The sequence below is a fragment of the Rhinoderma darwinii genome, chromosome 2 (assembly GCF_050947455.1).
Source record: "Rhinoderma darwinii isolate aRhiDar2 chromosome 2, aRhiDar2.hap1, whole genome shotgun sequence".
Taxonomy (NCBI): domain Eukaryota; kingdom Metazoa; phylum Chordata; class Amphibia; order Anura; family Rhinodermatidae; genus Rhinoderma; species Rhinoderma darwinii.
In genome coordinates, this window is record NC_134688.1 from 128,383,659 (window position 1) to 128,398,687 (window position 15,029).

The 15,029-nt window shown below is 39.6% G+C and overlaps 1 protein-coding gene across 4 annotated transcripts in view; it reads right to left on the reverse strand.

The window, feature by feature from the left end:
* Nucleotides 1-15,029, reverse strand: part of DGKH (diacylglycerol kinase eta) — a 271,946-nt gene that overhangs the window by 51,820 nt on the left and 205,097 nt on the right. For all 4 annotated transcript variants that reach the window (XM_075852284.1, XM_075852283.1, XM_075852285.1 and 1 more), the window contains 8 exons: nucleotides 12,880-12,984; nucleotides 8,718-8,850; nucleotides 5,061-5,167; nucleotides 4,064-4,189; nucleotides 3,600-3,702; nucleotides 2,856-3,018; nucleotides 1,639-1,747; nucleotides 1,202-1,341 (listed from right to left, as the gene is read on the reverse strand). In XM_075852284.1, coding sequence (XP_075708399.1) covers nucleotides 1,202-1,341; nucleotides 1,639-1,747; nucleotides 2,856-3,018; nucleotides 3,600-3,702; nucleotides 4,064-4,189; nucleotides 5,061-5,167; nucleotides 8,718-8,850; nucleotides 12,880-12,984 — 986 coding nt within the window. The remainder of the gene's footprint in view (nucleotides 1-1,201; nucleotides 1,342-1,638; nucleotides 1,748-2,855; nucleotides 3,019-3,599; nucleotides 3,703-4,063; nucleotides 4,190-5,060; nucleotides 5,168-8,717; nucleotides 8,851-12,879; nucleotides 12,985-15,029) is intronic.

The window sequence follows — 15,029 nt, forward strand, 5'->3', positions numbered from 1 at the left end:
AGATTATGTCCGCTGTAAGGTAGCCACAACATAAATCAATGAATCTAAACTAAAACCGTCGCAAAGAAATGTAAACAATTCAATAATGAATCAGATACCCACAAATTCTTGGAAAAGTAAAATTTCTGACAATGATGTAAAAGTTCAGATATTAAGATAGTATCCCCGCAGTCAGTGTTTCTCCACTGTCCTAGACAAGTAGCCAAGTATCTGTAGTTCTGTGCATCTCAAATTGTGAGCTCCCCCCCCCCCCAGTTATTCAAATGACACCATTTAATACTGTGCAGCGACTATTCGTCCTCTGCAAGTGCTTTTGTGCCATTTTTAAATTTGGAACGGTGAGGATAAGTTGGGTCTTTTTACGTTACGCTGCTAAAGTCACATCATGACGTGTGGATATTTTTTGAAGAGATACATTATTATGTTGTTGGCTGTGAAAAGATTGACACGTTTTTCAGGTGCCAATCGTACCAATAAGGCCGGATTCACATGAGCGTGTTCAGTCCGTGATATATGGTCCGTACGTCGGCAGCATTTCCCGGATCGAACACACAGTAGGGAGCCGGGCTCCTAGCATCATAGTTATGTACGACACTAGGAGTCCCTGCCTCTCCGTGGAACTGCTGTCCCGTACTGAAAACATGATTACAGTACGGGACAGTTTTCCCGCAGCGAGGCAGGGACTCCTAGCGTCGTACATACACGGGTCCTATTAATTCAGTGCAGGATACTTTCCACGCATCGAGCGGTTGAAACACCAACTGTACCGCCCAGCAGCAGAAGCGTCTCTCCATGCCCCATGTCAGGTTAGGAGGAAGATCACAAGTGGAGGTACACTTTACCATGAGCTGACTGCAACAGAAAAGAAAAAGTCTGGAACAGAAGCGGATCTGAGTGCACCCCACATATCCCATAGACCGGAGGTTAATATCGCCTAGGATACCTGAAGGTTGTTAAAACTGATAATGTCTGGTTTAAATATACCCGTGTCAATTTCTCAAAAAAACAAACTCTTAAGAGACTAGTAGTGACCTTCTAAACTTCTTTAATTGTTCAAATGAGGGAAAAATAACTCGGCTTCAGAAAGCCGGCTCGTTCTTAGAAAGGTTTCTAGTGCTCTGAAACTCAATATATAGAGGAAGATAAAGGGAATGTTTTAGGGGAAAATAAAGTTTGGCTCAAATCCCACCAAAAATCTTACCTGTCCAACATTTTAGTGCTTGCACGTTCTAACTTCTCTAATATCTGAGGCAGCTGCGTATCATCATCACAGGAACCACCCCAACCAAGTACCCGCGCCAGGTCATTTCCAGTACCCAGAGGTAGGACTCCTAGTTGACACTACAGTTAGAGGTGTATAGAAATACAGAAGATTATTATGTCACATAATAGACTGTGCCGGCATACATTTTGCAAATGGGTAAATTCTGTCAATCTTGCCAATCAATACTCTGTTAGCCACAAACCTCACATAAATGCTCTTTACTTTGCATTATTAATGATGTTATTAGTTTTACAAAACAATTCGGAGATTCAGGTCGTAAAAAGTCAAACTCTACTGGCAATGTAGTTTTATATTTTTAATTAATTCACCTGCAATTTCAATATATGCAATTTTTAAACATTTTGCATACTGACCTGTTTATGCAAGCTAAGCTTATCTATCTCGGACAAAACCCAACCAACACTTCCATCACCTCCACACACAAGAATTCGGAAATTATCAAACTTCTGAAATAATCGTAAACTAAAAATCAAAAAAAGGGGGAAAAAAAATAAAATAAATGAAAGTTAAAAAAGTCATGAAGCACCGTTCAGATTTTTTGTTTCTGATGTTTACATTCAAACTTAAAGCTTAAAGATCACCCGTCACCTCTCCTGACAGGTCTATTTTAGTAAATACTTGTATTTCCCATGAAATAACAATTCTGGAGCATCTTTTCTCATAAGTCTGCGTTGTTCCATTCCGCTGTTATTTCTCCTCAATATTTATGGATAATTGACAACTGGGTGTTACCATTCCCCTTGCTAAAGGAGTGTGTCCCGGCATAATCTGACATAGTCACCACTGATTGGACAGTGTCAGAGTATGTAGGGACACGCCCCAAACTGGTAACACCCAGTTGGCAATTTATTCACAGATTTTCAGGAGGAGTAAGAGAGGAATGGCACAATACAATGCTCTAAGATGATCCAGAATTGTTATTTCATGGGGTACATTAGTATTTACAGAAATGTCCGGACAAGTGACAGACAATGCCCGTCCTGTGTAAAACCCCCGTAAGACAACTCCTCTAAGGGCCTATGTCATTAAGAATTAGAGATCAGCAAATCGCCTCATCTAATTCATAAATTTCACAAACTGGATAACTTAGGGTGCTAGAACACATGCCATTTTGATGCAGTTTTTTAAGGACGTTTTTCAAGCCACAAACAGCAGGTAATTTAAAAATAGAGAAGTAGAATATTTCCTATATACTTCTCTTCCCTATACAATCCACGTCTGGCATTGGGTTCAAAAAACGACATCAAAACAGTATGTGTGCCACCACCCTAAAAATTCTACAAAGGTGAACATTTGCACACGAAAATTAAAGGTGTTTCACTATCCTTTTACTGAATGACATCAGCAGGACACATGCGGCCCGGTCTTGGAATCGGTAGGCGCCTCAGTGATCAGACTCCCAATGATTTGAAGGCCTGGCTAGCTTAGATCCACCATGGTGGTAAAACCTCTCTAACAGTTATGTGCCCACTCCATAAGCATAAAGTGGTTTGGAAAGTTATTAACATTAGCGTCATTTTTACTTTTCATGCAGTCATGAAGAACCTAGCAAAAACATGCAGCGTCTTACCCTAAATGTGGTCCTCCGTTCATCAAGTCAAACACCTGAGCGGGGTTCAGCAACTGTTTGAATCTTCGAAGAAATTTCACACCCTGATTGTCTCCGCTTTTTGAATTCACAAAGACAAGTAGAGGACTCGCACAAGAGGGAGGACAGGTCGCTTTCCAGAACCCTGGCACAAGATTAAGGTTAGGTTCCAATTATACTATTTATCGGTCAATGCACAACTACCGATTCATAAATCTGTTATCTGTGATCTTGACAACCTACATAATCACCCTGAAAACGTCAAATACTGAGGTATTCAGAAATACTTTATTATTCCAGTTCTCTCAAATAATCCATTTATTGCCAAATGACCCTACATGCCATTGTTATTCTATAGCCCCATGTTTACATTGAAAACCCATACACATTAGACAAAACTTGTCCGAACCTGTCAAATTTGTAGGATCAGCCGATGATTTAATGTGCATGGGGTCACTAATAATCCAACATGGCCGATCCTTTGCTTGCATGAGGATACACCGCTGCCAAAGCTGTATGGAAGCAGCTTATTTCTCTCTCCCCATTGATCGATAAACCAGCACGCTTGACCAAGTATGATATATAGCGTATGGCCACCTTACAAATGTAGCACATCTCAATTAACTAAATGCTCTATAAAAACTCCATAGGAGACCTTAATGGTGCATACCTAAACACTGCATATATTGGAGGATAAAATAAATACTCCATTCTGTAGGCACATACCATCAGAGTCTATACTGTTGAGTGCTGTAGGAGGTATTATAGACACTTTGCATTGGCCAAGGGGACATTTTCGGGGATATTGGTCCTTGCATGCAGTGTGTACCTGAAAAACACAAAAACCGGTTTTAAAAAGTTCTACATTTAAAGTCAAATTTACAACAATATCTTAATATTCTTTACAGGGGTTGATTAGGATTACAAGAGAGGCTATGTTCTTTTTTTCTTTCAAGGAACAGCTCCACATCGATCCATAGGCTGCATCTGGTATTGCAGCTTATCCCCATCCAAGTGACTGAGGCTGAACTGCAATATCAGACACAGCTGTTAATTATGGACAACCCCTTTAAGTGATGGGAAAAAAATACACCATAAACCTGCAATGTATTTAAGAACCACCTAAATGTAGAGTTTAACTTTATGAACATTAAAAGAAACAAAATAAAATACAGCCTTGATATTCTCACCATTGCTTTACACCAAAGGCAACGCCAATCCTGCAGGCGTAATACACTGCCACAGGTTTTATCACAAACGGCACATTTGGCACTGACCGGTAAGTTTCCTTCTAGCCACTGATGAGGCATTGCTATCTGAAAAGAAAAATGGTCAGAAATAAAAATGAGACATTGCAAGTAATTAACTGTAGTCTATAAATTTCATGTAAAGTTTCGTTATTGGGGGGGCCTTAACGACAATTCCGTAAATATAGCCCTATGCCTCCTGCATGGGAATCCCTGTATGAAAGCTTTAAAAGGAACCTGTTAGGGAGAAAACTGTTTCATTTTTATCTGCTTTGATCCATCTATTCTCCCAGTGGAGAGCAATTCGGCCACTATGTCCCAAAGAATCTCCAACATTTAAAGAGAATCATTCAGCATGTTTATGCTGCCCACTCTGAGTAGTCGAGCGTGTTCATGAGTGGTGGGCTCCCCCTGCCCTCCCGATGCTAAATGACCACTTTCTCCCTACTAGGGTAAGTCCTCATGGGTTTGATTAGCTGCAGATAATGTCCACAGTGGCAAATCTCCACCAAGCCGTGGCACATACGCCACTACCAAAAAAAAAACAAAAAAAAAAAAACAATAATTTCAAATCCGCACTTCGGTATGTTGCTGTGAATCCGCATGTAATCTGCTGCGTCATTTTCCACACTAGGATATAATTGTGGATTTTAACTTCCCATCTGTAGTCAATTTAGGAAAATCCATAACAAATGCGTTCTCATTCCACAACATAAATTGACATGCTGCAAATTTAAAAAAAACTGCACCGCACATTTGAACCAGAAATGTAGATGAGATTTGTTAATTTTGCCCGGAAAACCCGCAGCATTTCCGCCCCATGTGACCTCTCCCTAAGTCTGCATAGGGACAAAGCCGTCAATTAGCGGTTTCCTAAATAGAACCCTGCAGGGAAAAAATAAAACAAGGATTCAAAACACAAGAAAACATCTATACTCACACCATCCTCATCCTCAATGGTATCTTTGCCAACAGAAGCCAGTGTTGTCCACTTGCAGTTGTTTGTAGCTCTTACAGCACACCTCTTATGAGCTTTAAACTTGCACACTAAAATAATTTACAAATATATATATATAATTTATATTAGAACAAGAATTCAAAGCTATAACTGCTACTGTGCCAGATACGGCTGTCAGTAAACCTGCCCCAGGTGTATATGTATATATATATATATATATATATATATATATATATATATATATATATATATATATATATATGTATTTTTTAATATGCCTTTCAACAAGCTCTCTTATATGCAGGCAATTACAGTAATATCAATTGTCACACACGCACATACATTATATATATATATATATATTTAGAGATGAAATATGTATATATATATATATATATATATATATATATATATATATATCTCTAAAAAAATAAATATATATATATATATATATATAAAGATATATAGTTTTATTTATTCTAATATTATTATATTATATTATGACGTGCCTAGATACATAGGGGCCGACAGGAGAATCCATAAAGCATATTGGAGAACTATTGTGGCATTCTATTCCACTGCACATATATCAAGAAGAGAGAGTGACAAGCAATTACTTGGGATCTATCTGCGAGAGCGGGCAGGGTTTGTAATGGGCTGTGTACAGATAGCGGCTCTGCTGCCTCAGTGATTCCGATATCATTATATAAGCAGGCTCTCTGAAGCGGCAGCTTGTTAGGTTTTATTTTAAACACATACTCAATTTCTGGCAACAGAATAAACAGTTAAGAAAACGAGATTCTCTCTATGGAAAAGATTTATGTTTGGGGTTTATCGAAGTATTTAAACAGTGGGCTCTTATATTCATTTGTAAGTGAGCATCACCTGTAGCAAAGCCATAGGGTTTTCAGCACAGGGGTAGAAAACATAAAAGTAGCTAATTTCCATGGAAAAATTCAAGAGAACATGCTCGATCCTTCTTTCGGACTTTCAGGCAGCCCCCTTACACATAAGATTGGCGGTCCATCCCTCCCACCAATTTGATGGTGTGTAACCATCTTTAGACCAGCAGTTGCTCTAAATTGCCCATGGCCTTTGGTTACAAAGACCCACAGCCACTGAGTAAAACAGAATAAAAGGGTGAGGTGTAACGCTTTGGGTGGAATTGATGCAAATATGTGCCAACATTGCACTTCTTTTACAAACTATTAAATATGTTCAATCTTCCAAGATTCTGGGCTTTGAGGCAGTCCTCCCTCCATTCCGACTCTCTAAAAAAAAAAAAAACGAATACACAGGAGAACACTAGATAATAGAACATGAGACTGGATGTTCACATTACGAGCTCATTTGTATGGGGGCAACCAAAATTTTCCTTGACGTCAGTTGTGTATGGCAGCCGCTTACCTTCCTCTCACGGTTTACTTAAAAGGACATTGTCACCCTCCGAAAACCCCCTAAACGACAGTAATCAGTGAATAGCCTAAAAGACGCCGATTCCGAATCTGTAACTTATCTTTCTACTCATTTGCATTCCCCCGCTGTAAACCCGCAAACGGGCCGTGCACGGCATGCTGATGCATAGAGAGGACACCTAATCTCGCTAATATAATGGTGAGAACTCCTAGAACGCATCATCAGCATGCAGCACACAGCCCATATGCGGGCTTATAGCGAGGGAATGCGAGATTCAGAATCGGCGTCTTTTAAACTATTTACTGATCAATGTAGCTTAGAGGGTGCTCGGACGCGATAGAGTCCCTTTAAAACACACAGCTGGTCTGAGCGTGCATTTTTTACCGACATACCGGGTAAGATAGTCCGACAGCTATCCTATGTGAATTGTCAGCTATTATTGTGAGCGCCCCTAGAGACAGGGAATGAGACACACAGTGTACTACAGCTCAGCACAGAGTGTTTAAGATATATAAGCAACAGGAAAGAAGTGACGGGCTATTGGACTATCAGAGTTGTATTGTATAGAAGGAAGGGGACTCCCGGATACTCATGCCCTTATAAACACATTAAAATTTCACGTAACTTGGACTTTCCCTAAAGCTATCAATCGTGTGAAAAAAGTTTACACAATTGAGCTTATGTAGGGTATGCGGAATACCGAGATTTATTTCAAATGATGATTGACATCAAGGAAACGTAACTGAGAAAAACATCAAAGATTTAGTTAAACGAGTCTGGTCTATAGTTACTAGAATAAAAGATTACGCCACGGTCAAAACAAACAAAAGGAAACTCTGACATGACGCTGAATAGCTAGAAGTAGTCTCTTCTTCCTCTCGCTCTATTAGGGTGCAGTCAAAAGCGTCAGATTTTGTGGCAGAAATGATCTGCGACTGAAAATCAGTTCCATTTATCTGAACGTAACGTGTAGAAACAACCACATGCAGAAGAATGGAACAGATTTTTAGCTGCAGAAAATTTCCGCAACGAAATCTGCCGCGTGTGACTGCACTCTTAAGCTTGTAGCCATAAACATGATGTCTTACATATAACCAGAAAGAAATTGTCAATTTCCCCTGCTCTCTGTGGATTCCATTTCAGTCATTGACCAGGGATATGCCTGGAAGTTCTCCATGAATCATTCGCACACTAAAGCAGAAGACCGTTAATTCTCAATACAGAAAGAACTCTCAATACTTTTACTCTGTAGTGCAATACTGCGGTTTTCGGAGGTTGTTTGAAAGCTTTTATTTTTACATTGTTTTTTATATGATTGTAGCACTTCGAACCTTATGAGTCAAGAAAATTCAACACCACGTGACAGTGTGGAAGATGGGAGTTTTTGATGTCCTCCTCCCAGTAAACATTTAGGTCTTGTTACAAAATCTGGTATAGAGTTTGTATCAATCAGAAAACAGTCAAACACTCAAAACAAGTGCCATATTTATTGCTGTACGGTGCCATTTTCAGCCGTAAATATTGACCCTTTTTCTTCTGCCACAGACCAGAGAGTATCAAGTTAGCGGGGGAATAAGCACTCCAAGTCCGAAAATGATAGCCTTTTATTCACTGGTAAAAACATAATCTGGCCTCGTTCACGTCTGCGTTGGTCTTTCCATTGTTCTGCTGTGTCAGAGGAGCAGAACAACGAAAATACGGGAATCTCCTGCTCCGTTGTATGATGGACACCGCCGGTGCCTGACGGAACTCATTGACTCTGTTCCGTCAGGTTTCTGTCAGGGTGTCCGTAGTTTTACCAGAAAAACAAAAGCGCAGCATTGTTTTGCTATTGTTTCCGGTATTTTCAGATGGATTTGTGACGGAGGCTCTTAACGGAGCCTCCAACGCAGATGTGGACCGGGCCTGAGAACAATAAAGATATACTTTGAATAAAGTCACAATAAATGGTATTTTAAAAGCAGACAAACTTTACCCCAATGATAGAGAAAAACATTTTCAAACTTATATATATATATATACACATACATATACACACACACAATTTTTTTTTTATTACACACACATTCTATCTTATCCACCACGATTTATTACAAACTTAGAACACTTGAGAAGCACATAATATTATTTATGCCGATCAGATCGTCCCTTACCATACAGTTAGTGCGGTTTTAAACATGCAGTTCAATGGTCAAGTCATTAACCAACCGAGTTTCCACGTACCTTCACAAGACAGCCCATGAGAGGTGACCCCAGAGAGGCTTTCTCGGCACACATTACAGAAGGTAGGCCGGGCGTGGGAGCAGGCGTACCAGTTATGCATTCCTGAGAAATGTTCCACATTAAACTGTGCGGTCTAACAAGGGAGAAGTTGAGACAAAATTTGGCAGTACAGCTACAGCTAAATCAATTCTATGCATTGACGATCTAAAAGCACACAAGTGGATGAAAATACAGCACACTCATGAGATATAAGCCACACAGCAGGATCTAAGGGTCTAAACATGAAACAATTATAATTTATAATGTTACACTGACAGTAAAACAAAAATACATAGGAAAAAATATTTTACTCATTATGAAAATTAAGGCTTACACCACCCGCATACAGCAAGAAAACAAGCCGGTTTTGCCTGAGCAACATGATCACAGGCAATTTGGTTACAAAGTAGGGTTTCCAATCTGGATAAGGCAGTTTAGGATGAACATCTGTTTTAGGATAAATTCACACTGCGTGCGGGCATTATGTTTATAGTATATATAGGTTGAAAAATGCTCCTGCCAATATACCATACGTCTGATGTGCCCATAGACTTCAATTAACCAGACATGCCATAGGTTTAGTCGGTATACGTCAATATTCTTTTTTTCTTATTGTAGTATTGGAAAGTATAGATGACTACACTTTTCAACACAATGGGATACTGCAAGTCATACAGTTTCATACGTCTGGGGCATACATCTGGCAGAACTCTTCAAATGTACATGCTGAACGTAGAGCCCGAGGGCCGTGTGAATTTAACCTTCCCTTGATTTAAAGATGGTCAAACACACATCGATAGTGGTGACTTTCTTCTGAAGTATATTATATTCAGTGGAATCCACATGGGCACCGTTATGCAAACAGATTTCCAAATCCCAATACATTGAAAAATCCCTTTATTCACAGTACTCGATGTTTCAGTGATCAACGTCTCATCATGTGTCATCAACCTAAGGCTGGGTTCACACAACCTATTTTCAGACGTAAACGAGGTGTATTATGCCTCGTTTTACGTCTGAAAATAAGGCTACAATACGTCGGCAAACATCTGCCCATTCATTTGAATGGGTTTGCCGACGTACTGTGCAGACGACCTGTCATTTACGTGTCGTCGTTTGACAGCTGTCAAACGATGACGCGTAAAAATACAGCCTCGTCAAAAGAAGTGCAGGACACTTCATTGGAGTCTGAGAAAACAGCTCCAAAAACGTCCAAAGAAAACAGCTCCAAAAACGGACGTAAAAAACGCTGCGAAAACGCCGCGAAAAACGCGAGTTGCTCAAAACACGTCTGAAAAGCAGGGGCTGTTTTCCCTTGAAAACAGCTCTGTATTTTCAGACGTTTTTGGTCACTACGTGTGCACATACCCTAAAGGCAAACTCCAAAGGGGACAGAGTATATTCGAGCAGTGTATAGTACTATTATATTCAGGGGCGCAGTGTATGGTGCGATTATATTTATAGGCATAGTGTGTAGTATCATGAGAATTTTTTGGGTGCTACCATTACCCTCGTCAGGAGGATGTGTCCCTGCACAGTGTGATGCGGTCAGCGATGGTTGGAGGCTGTCAGCGTGTAGGGACACAGCCCTTTGACACGCAGAATCGTAACACTTATTTTTCAATGCCAGCACACGGCAAGGTGGCGGAGATGGTGAAGAGGGGCCCAAGTTTGGGGAACAGCCCAGGGCCTATGGTCTACTCAATCCGCCAATGCTTGGTATCACTGTCCCTAGTGGGCTAAGGTTGTCCTTTCGACAATGGCTACAGTTTCAATGTTGTTATTATATATCCCCTTCCCTTCATGTTCTTTGTATGGTATGAGCAGTTTACTTGGTTGTCAGAAGTGTTATTTAGGCACAGGTTCTGGATATTTAGGTAGGCTAGGGTCCTTTTGAAGTAACAGAATTGAGCAGTGCCTCACCCACTCTAAAGTTCTTTGTGAGACGGAAACAAAGACTTTTTTTTATTTAATACATCCATTTATGAGAAATGTTAGTTGCATTGGTTAATAACGTAATTCTGTATAAAATCATAACAGCCATTACATCTACTATTTGTCCTGTTTATTTATTCAGGATAAAAGTTATTTATGGTTTATGCAAAAGAGCATGTGACACCATTGTGGGGAAAATTGTCGGTATGAACTGGTCAGGAGGGTTCTTGTTTAGGCTCTGTTGAAACTAGCATCACGGCTTCCCATTAACTTTAAAGAGGCTCTGTCACCACATTGTAAGTGGCCTATGTTGTACATGATGTGATCGGCGCTGTAATGTAGTTTACAGCAGTGTTTTTTTTATTTAGAACAGAGTTATGACCTAGATTAGCTTTATGCTAATGAGTTTCTTAATGGACAACCGGGCGTGTTTTACTTTTTGGCCAAGTGGGCGTTGTACAGAGGAGTGTATGACGTGTGAGATTTACAGCAAGGCAAGCGTAATCTCACAAGATTACGCTGTAAACTGTCATTTCAAACGAGATTACGCTTGCTGTGCTGTAGTGTCGTGATTCTGTTAGCGAAGTGTCAGAATTCTGAATACACATCCAGTCCTGGCTGGAGGTAATGTATATTCATGGTCAGGGCACTGCAGTAATGTTAGCGTTTGTGTATGTGGCTGCACATAGTGATATAGCTATATCGCTATCTGCAGTGTAAATGAATGGAGAGAAGTGTATGACGCTGATTGGTCACTGATTGGTCAGCGTCATACACTTCTCTCCACAACGCCCACTTGGCCATATAGTAAAACACGCCCAGTTGTCCATTAAGAAACTCATTAGCATAAAGTTAATATAGGTCATAACTCAGTCAAAAATGATTGTTTTTCTAAATAAAAAAACACTGCTGTAATCTACATTACAGCGCCGATCACATCATGTACAATATAGGCCACTTATAATGTGGTGACAGAGCCTCTTTAATGGAGGTCTGTCTGAGGCGGCGCATTTGACAGCATCGCTGTAGAATGCAGTATTTTTCCATTTAAAAGTCTAAAGGCCTACGGAAATCCAGACGAATGCCATTAACACAAACTTGAACGGAGCCTTAATGAGATGACAAGTCTAATATCTAAGATCGCAGACTATTGCCGGTATTGAATGCAAGTCTTCTAAGAGTATGTTCACACAGTGTTTTTCGTGAAGCAGAAAAAATCTGCTTGCAAATTTTCAGGTTTTTTTAGGCAGTTTTTTAATCTGCTCGTATTTATTTATTTTTACAAAAAAGTGACAATATCCGCGCCAAAACGCACAGCACTCTTTTTTTTTCTACCTCCAATTGATTTGAATGGAGATTCCGACCCAAGATAGAGCAGGACACCTTTTTTTCAGCGAGAATAAAAGCTGTCCTGAAAAAAAAATGTGAAGCATTACCTTGCTTTTGCTTTCTGTATGGTACCTTCTACATCTACATCTACCACACACACATGGCATTGTACACAGTGATATACCACCATCTCATTTATATCAGGATCTTGTCAATTCTATGGGGAGCTAGACCTGCACCAATCTTTATTAAATGACATTTCTCTATATCTCCATGAGAAGAGTAATGCGGCAGCTTGTTTTCATTGTTTGTCTACCAATAAATAAATTTAGCAAGAAAAATACCTTGAAAATCCACCAAGAAAAATTTATTCTACCACAAAAATATGGACATTTTTGTTGGGACTCTTTAGCCTATTGGTGTTCACACACATTCCTACATGACCAAAATGTAAGTTCTACTGGAATTAATACTGTAAATTGTAATTTCTAAAAACCAAAAGGTGAGCTCATAGAGCCAGTAATCCTCAAGGACTTCCCCAACAAACAACCCCCCTTGCTCCTTTATCCCCCTTTCACACTTGCAAATGAAATGAGTTAAATGCTCTTATTCAACTGTTCGGAAGAAATGAATTGATACGGAAACAAATTCCTCTTTGGACAGAATGCTATAAAGTCCCAATGCCTCACATGTTAAATGTCCACATAAATGCAATGAAAACACCTTAATATTTAGATTTTCTAAAATGTAAGGCAACTGGCTTGCCACTTTACGGTCAGATGATACAAAATGCTCTTCATACCGCCGGAGCCAGCTGGATCCATCACACAAGTTTCATTTCATCACATCATTTGCCTACCTCGTAATGCTCTCTGGATTGCACCGACTTTAATGAGCTGATCCAATCCTCCATTTCTTTCCTGTTCTCTGCACACAATATAAGTCGTCTAAAAGGAGTGATTATCTGAGAAAAACAAAAAGGAGTAAGAAAAATGACAAAAAGCTGCCGATCTTACTGTACTAAGCAACAGAGTATATGGCAGAGCTGTGAAAGCTGCGTGGATATCCAGGGAACGCGTTTCACTTGCTCTGATCAGATGTTCTTCAGAGCTGCATAATCATTTAAGCTTTGCATACTGTCTTAATGAAAAATACTGTGTGTGAGAGTGGGGGGGGGGGGGGGGGGGAAGAGTCAACTTTCATCTCCTTGTAAACCACTGCAAGACTTATCCTGATCCCAGCAGACTCATTTGTAAGATTTCGTTACAGAAGGGGGGGAAAAAAATAAATCAGCAGAAAGTCTTCTCTGATAAAACTCCAGAGGTTTATAATGGAGAGGCTACATTATCACTTCGCTCTCCGGCTAGGAACGGCATCATACCACACAGCAGACATCCCCATATACCTTATATAGACCATTGTGATGTATAGGAATACACGGATCAGAGACACGTGTGTGTGTATATATATATATATATATATATATATACACACACACACACACACACACACACACACACATACATATATATACACACACACATATACATATATTATACACACACACACACACATACATATATTATACACACACACTATACACACACACACATATATATAATACACACACATATATATAATACACACACATCTCCAGTGTATAAATAATATGTCGAGCTATTAACATTCTAGTGAGCCGTTAGTTGTAAGTGACCACAATCATAACAGTATTTGTCACCTGGGTTTCCCACTGACCTGAATGACAAGGGATGTAGGACTAATGTAGCGATAAATAAGTAGACAGACTTTCCATTTGTCAAAATAGACTCCCAAAAATAGATAGGCCCGGTGAGATCTATTTTTTTTATTGTTGCACTTAAAATAGAAATTCTAGAAGAATATCTTTTTCTTTGTACTACTATATGATATAAATATCTCATAATAAAATCATTTCAAGAAAACGAGGCAGTATTATACGCAGTCATTTCAAGAGTCAGGGAACTGAAACCATCAATTTAATAACAATAAAGCAGCAATTTTCCTATTATGACTGCAGATCACAGTTTTTGGTGATAGAAATGTAAAGAGATTCCATACTTTTTATCGTACAAGGGGTTTTTCACATTGTGTCACCAACTATAAGATAAGGCACATCAAAACTAAGTGTGGGGGATGCTTTGCTTCAAATGGGGCTGACTGAATCGAAACTGTGTGGGAGAGCTCTGGTGGAAGAAAAGCCAGCAGTAGGGAAAGTAAATGAGCACATTTCCACCTTCTATATCCGTAAAATGCATTGTTTTTTCTTGCATCAAGCTGAAGATATATAGGGGCAGATTTACTAATGCTGTGTAAGATTTAGACAGTGTAAACTAAGACCAAGCAGTCAGATGTGCCAAATTCATCTCAGTGGGGCACGCTACAAGATAAATTTGGCGCATCTTGATGTATTTTAAGCCATGTCCCCTTTTCAAGACGCAAACATCTGCTCAATTTGGCGCATTTTGTTTTATAAAACGGTCTTGATGTGACATTATGGGTCAGTAAATCTGCCCCATATCCTTCAAAAAATTTGTTTCATCTACCCAAGCAGGCAGAACCCATGAACCCTGTCCGTTCAGAATTTGTATTCCTTTTAACTCCCCAGAATGAGGGAATAGTACTTCCCAATCATTCTTGCATCAACATATATACTTTTAGATGTCAACCGTAAAAGCATCTATAGAAATAATCCTACTAGCACTAAACAGAGACATCAATGTTATCTTGCCCAGAGTCTAACTGTATGACAGGTCTGATCATCCATCATGAACTATTCGGTCAACCCTACGTGACTGTCAACCGTTTCAGACATAAGGTGATGGGGGATCAGAGAACCCTGCTGGACAATCATAGGTTTTACACGCACAATGGGAGCCTATCAATACGTTGCCTGGTTCTAAATCTTTACATAGGGGGTTCCAATCACAGTTGATCATGGTGACTCATGGTGACTCCAAGTAGTGAGATGCC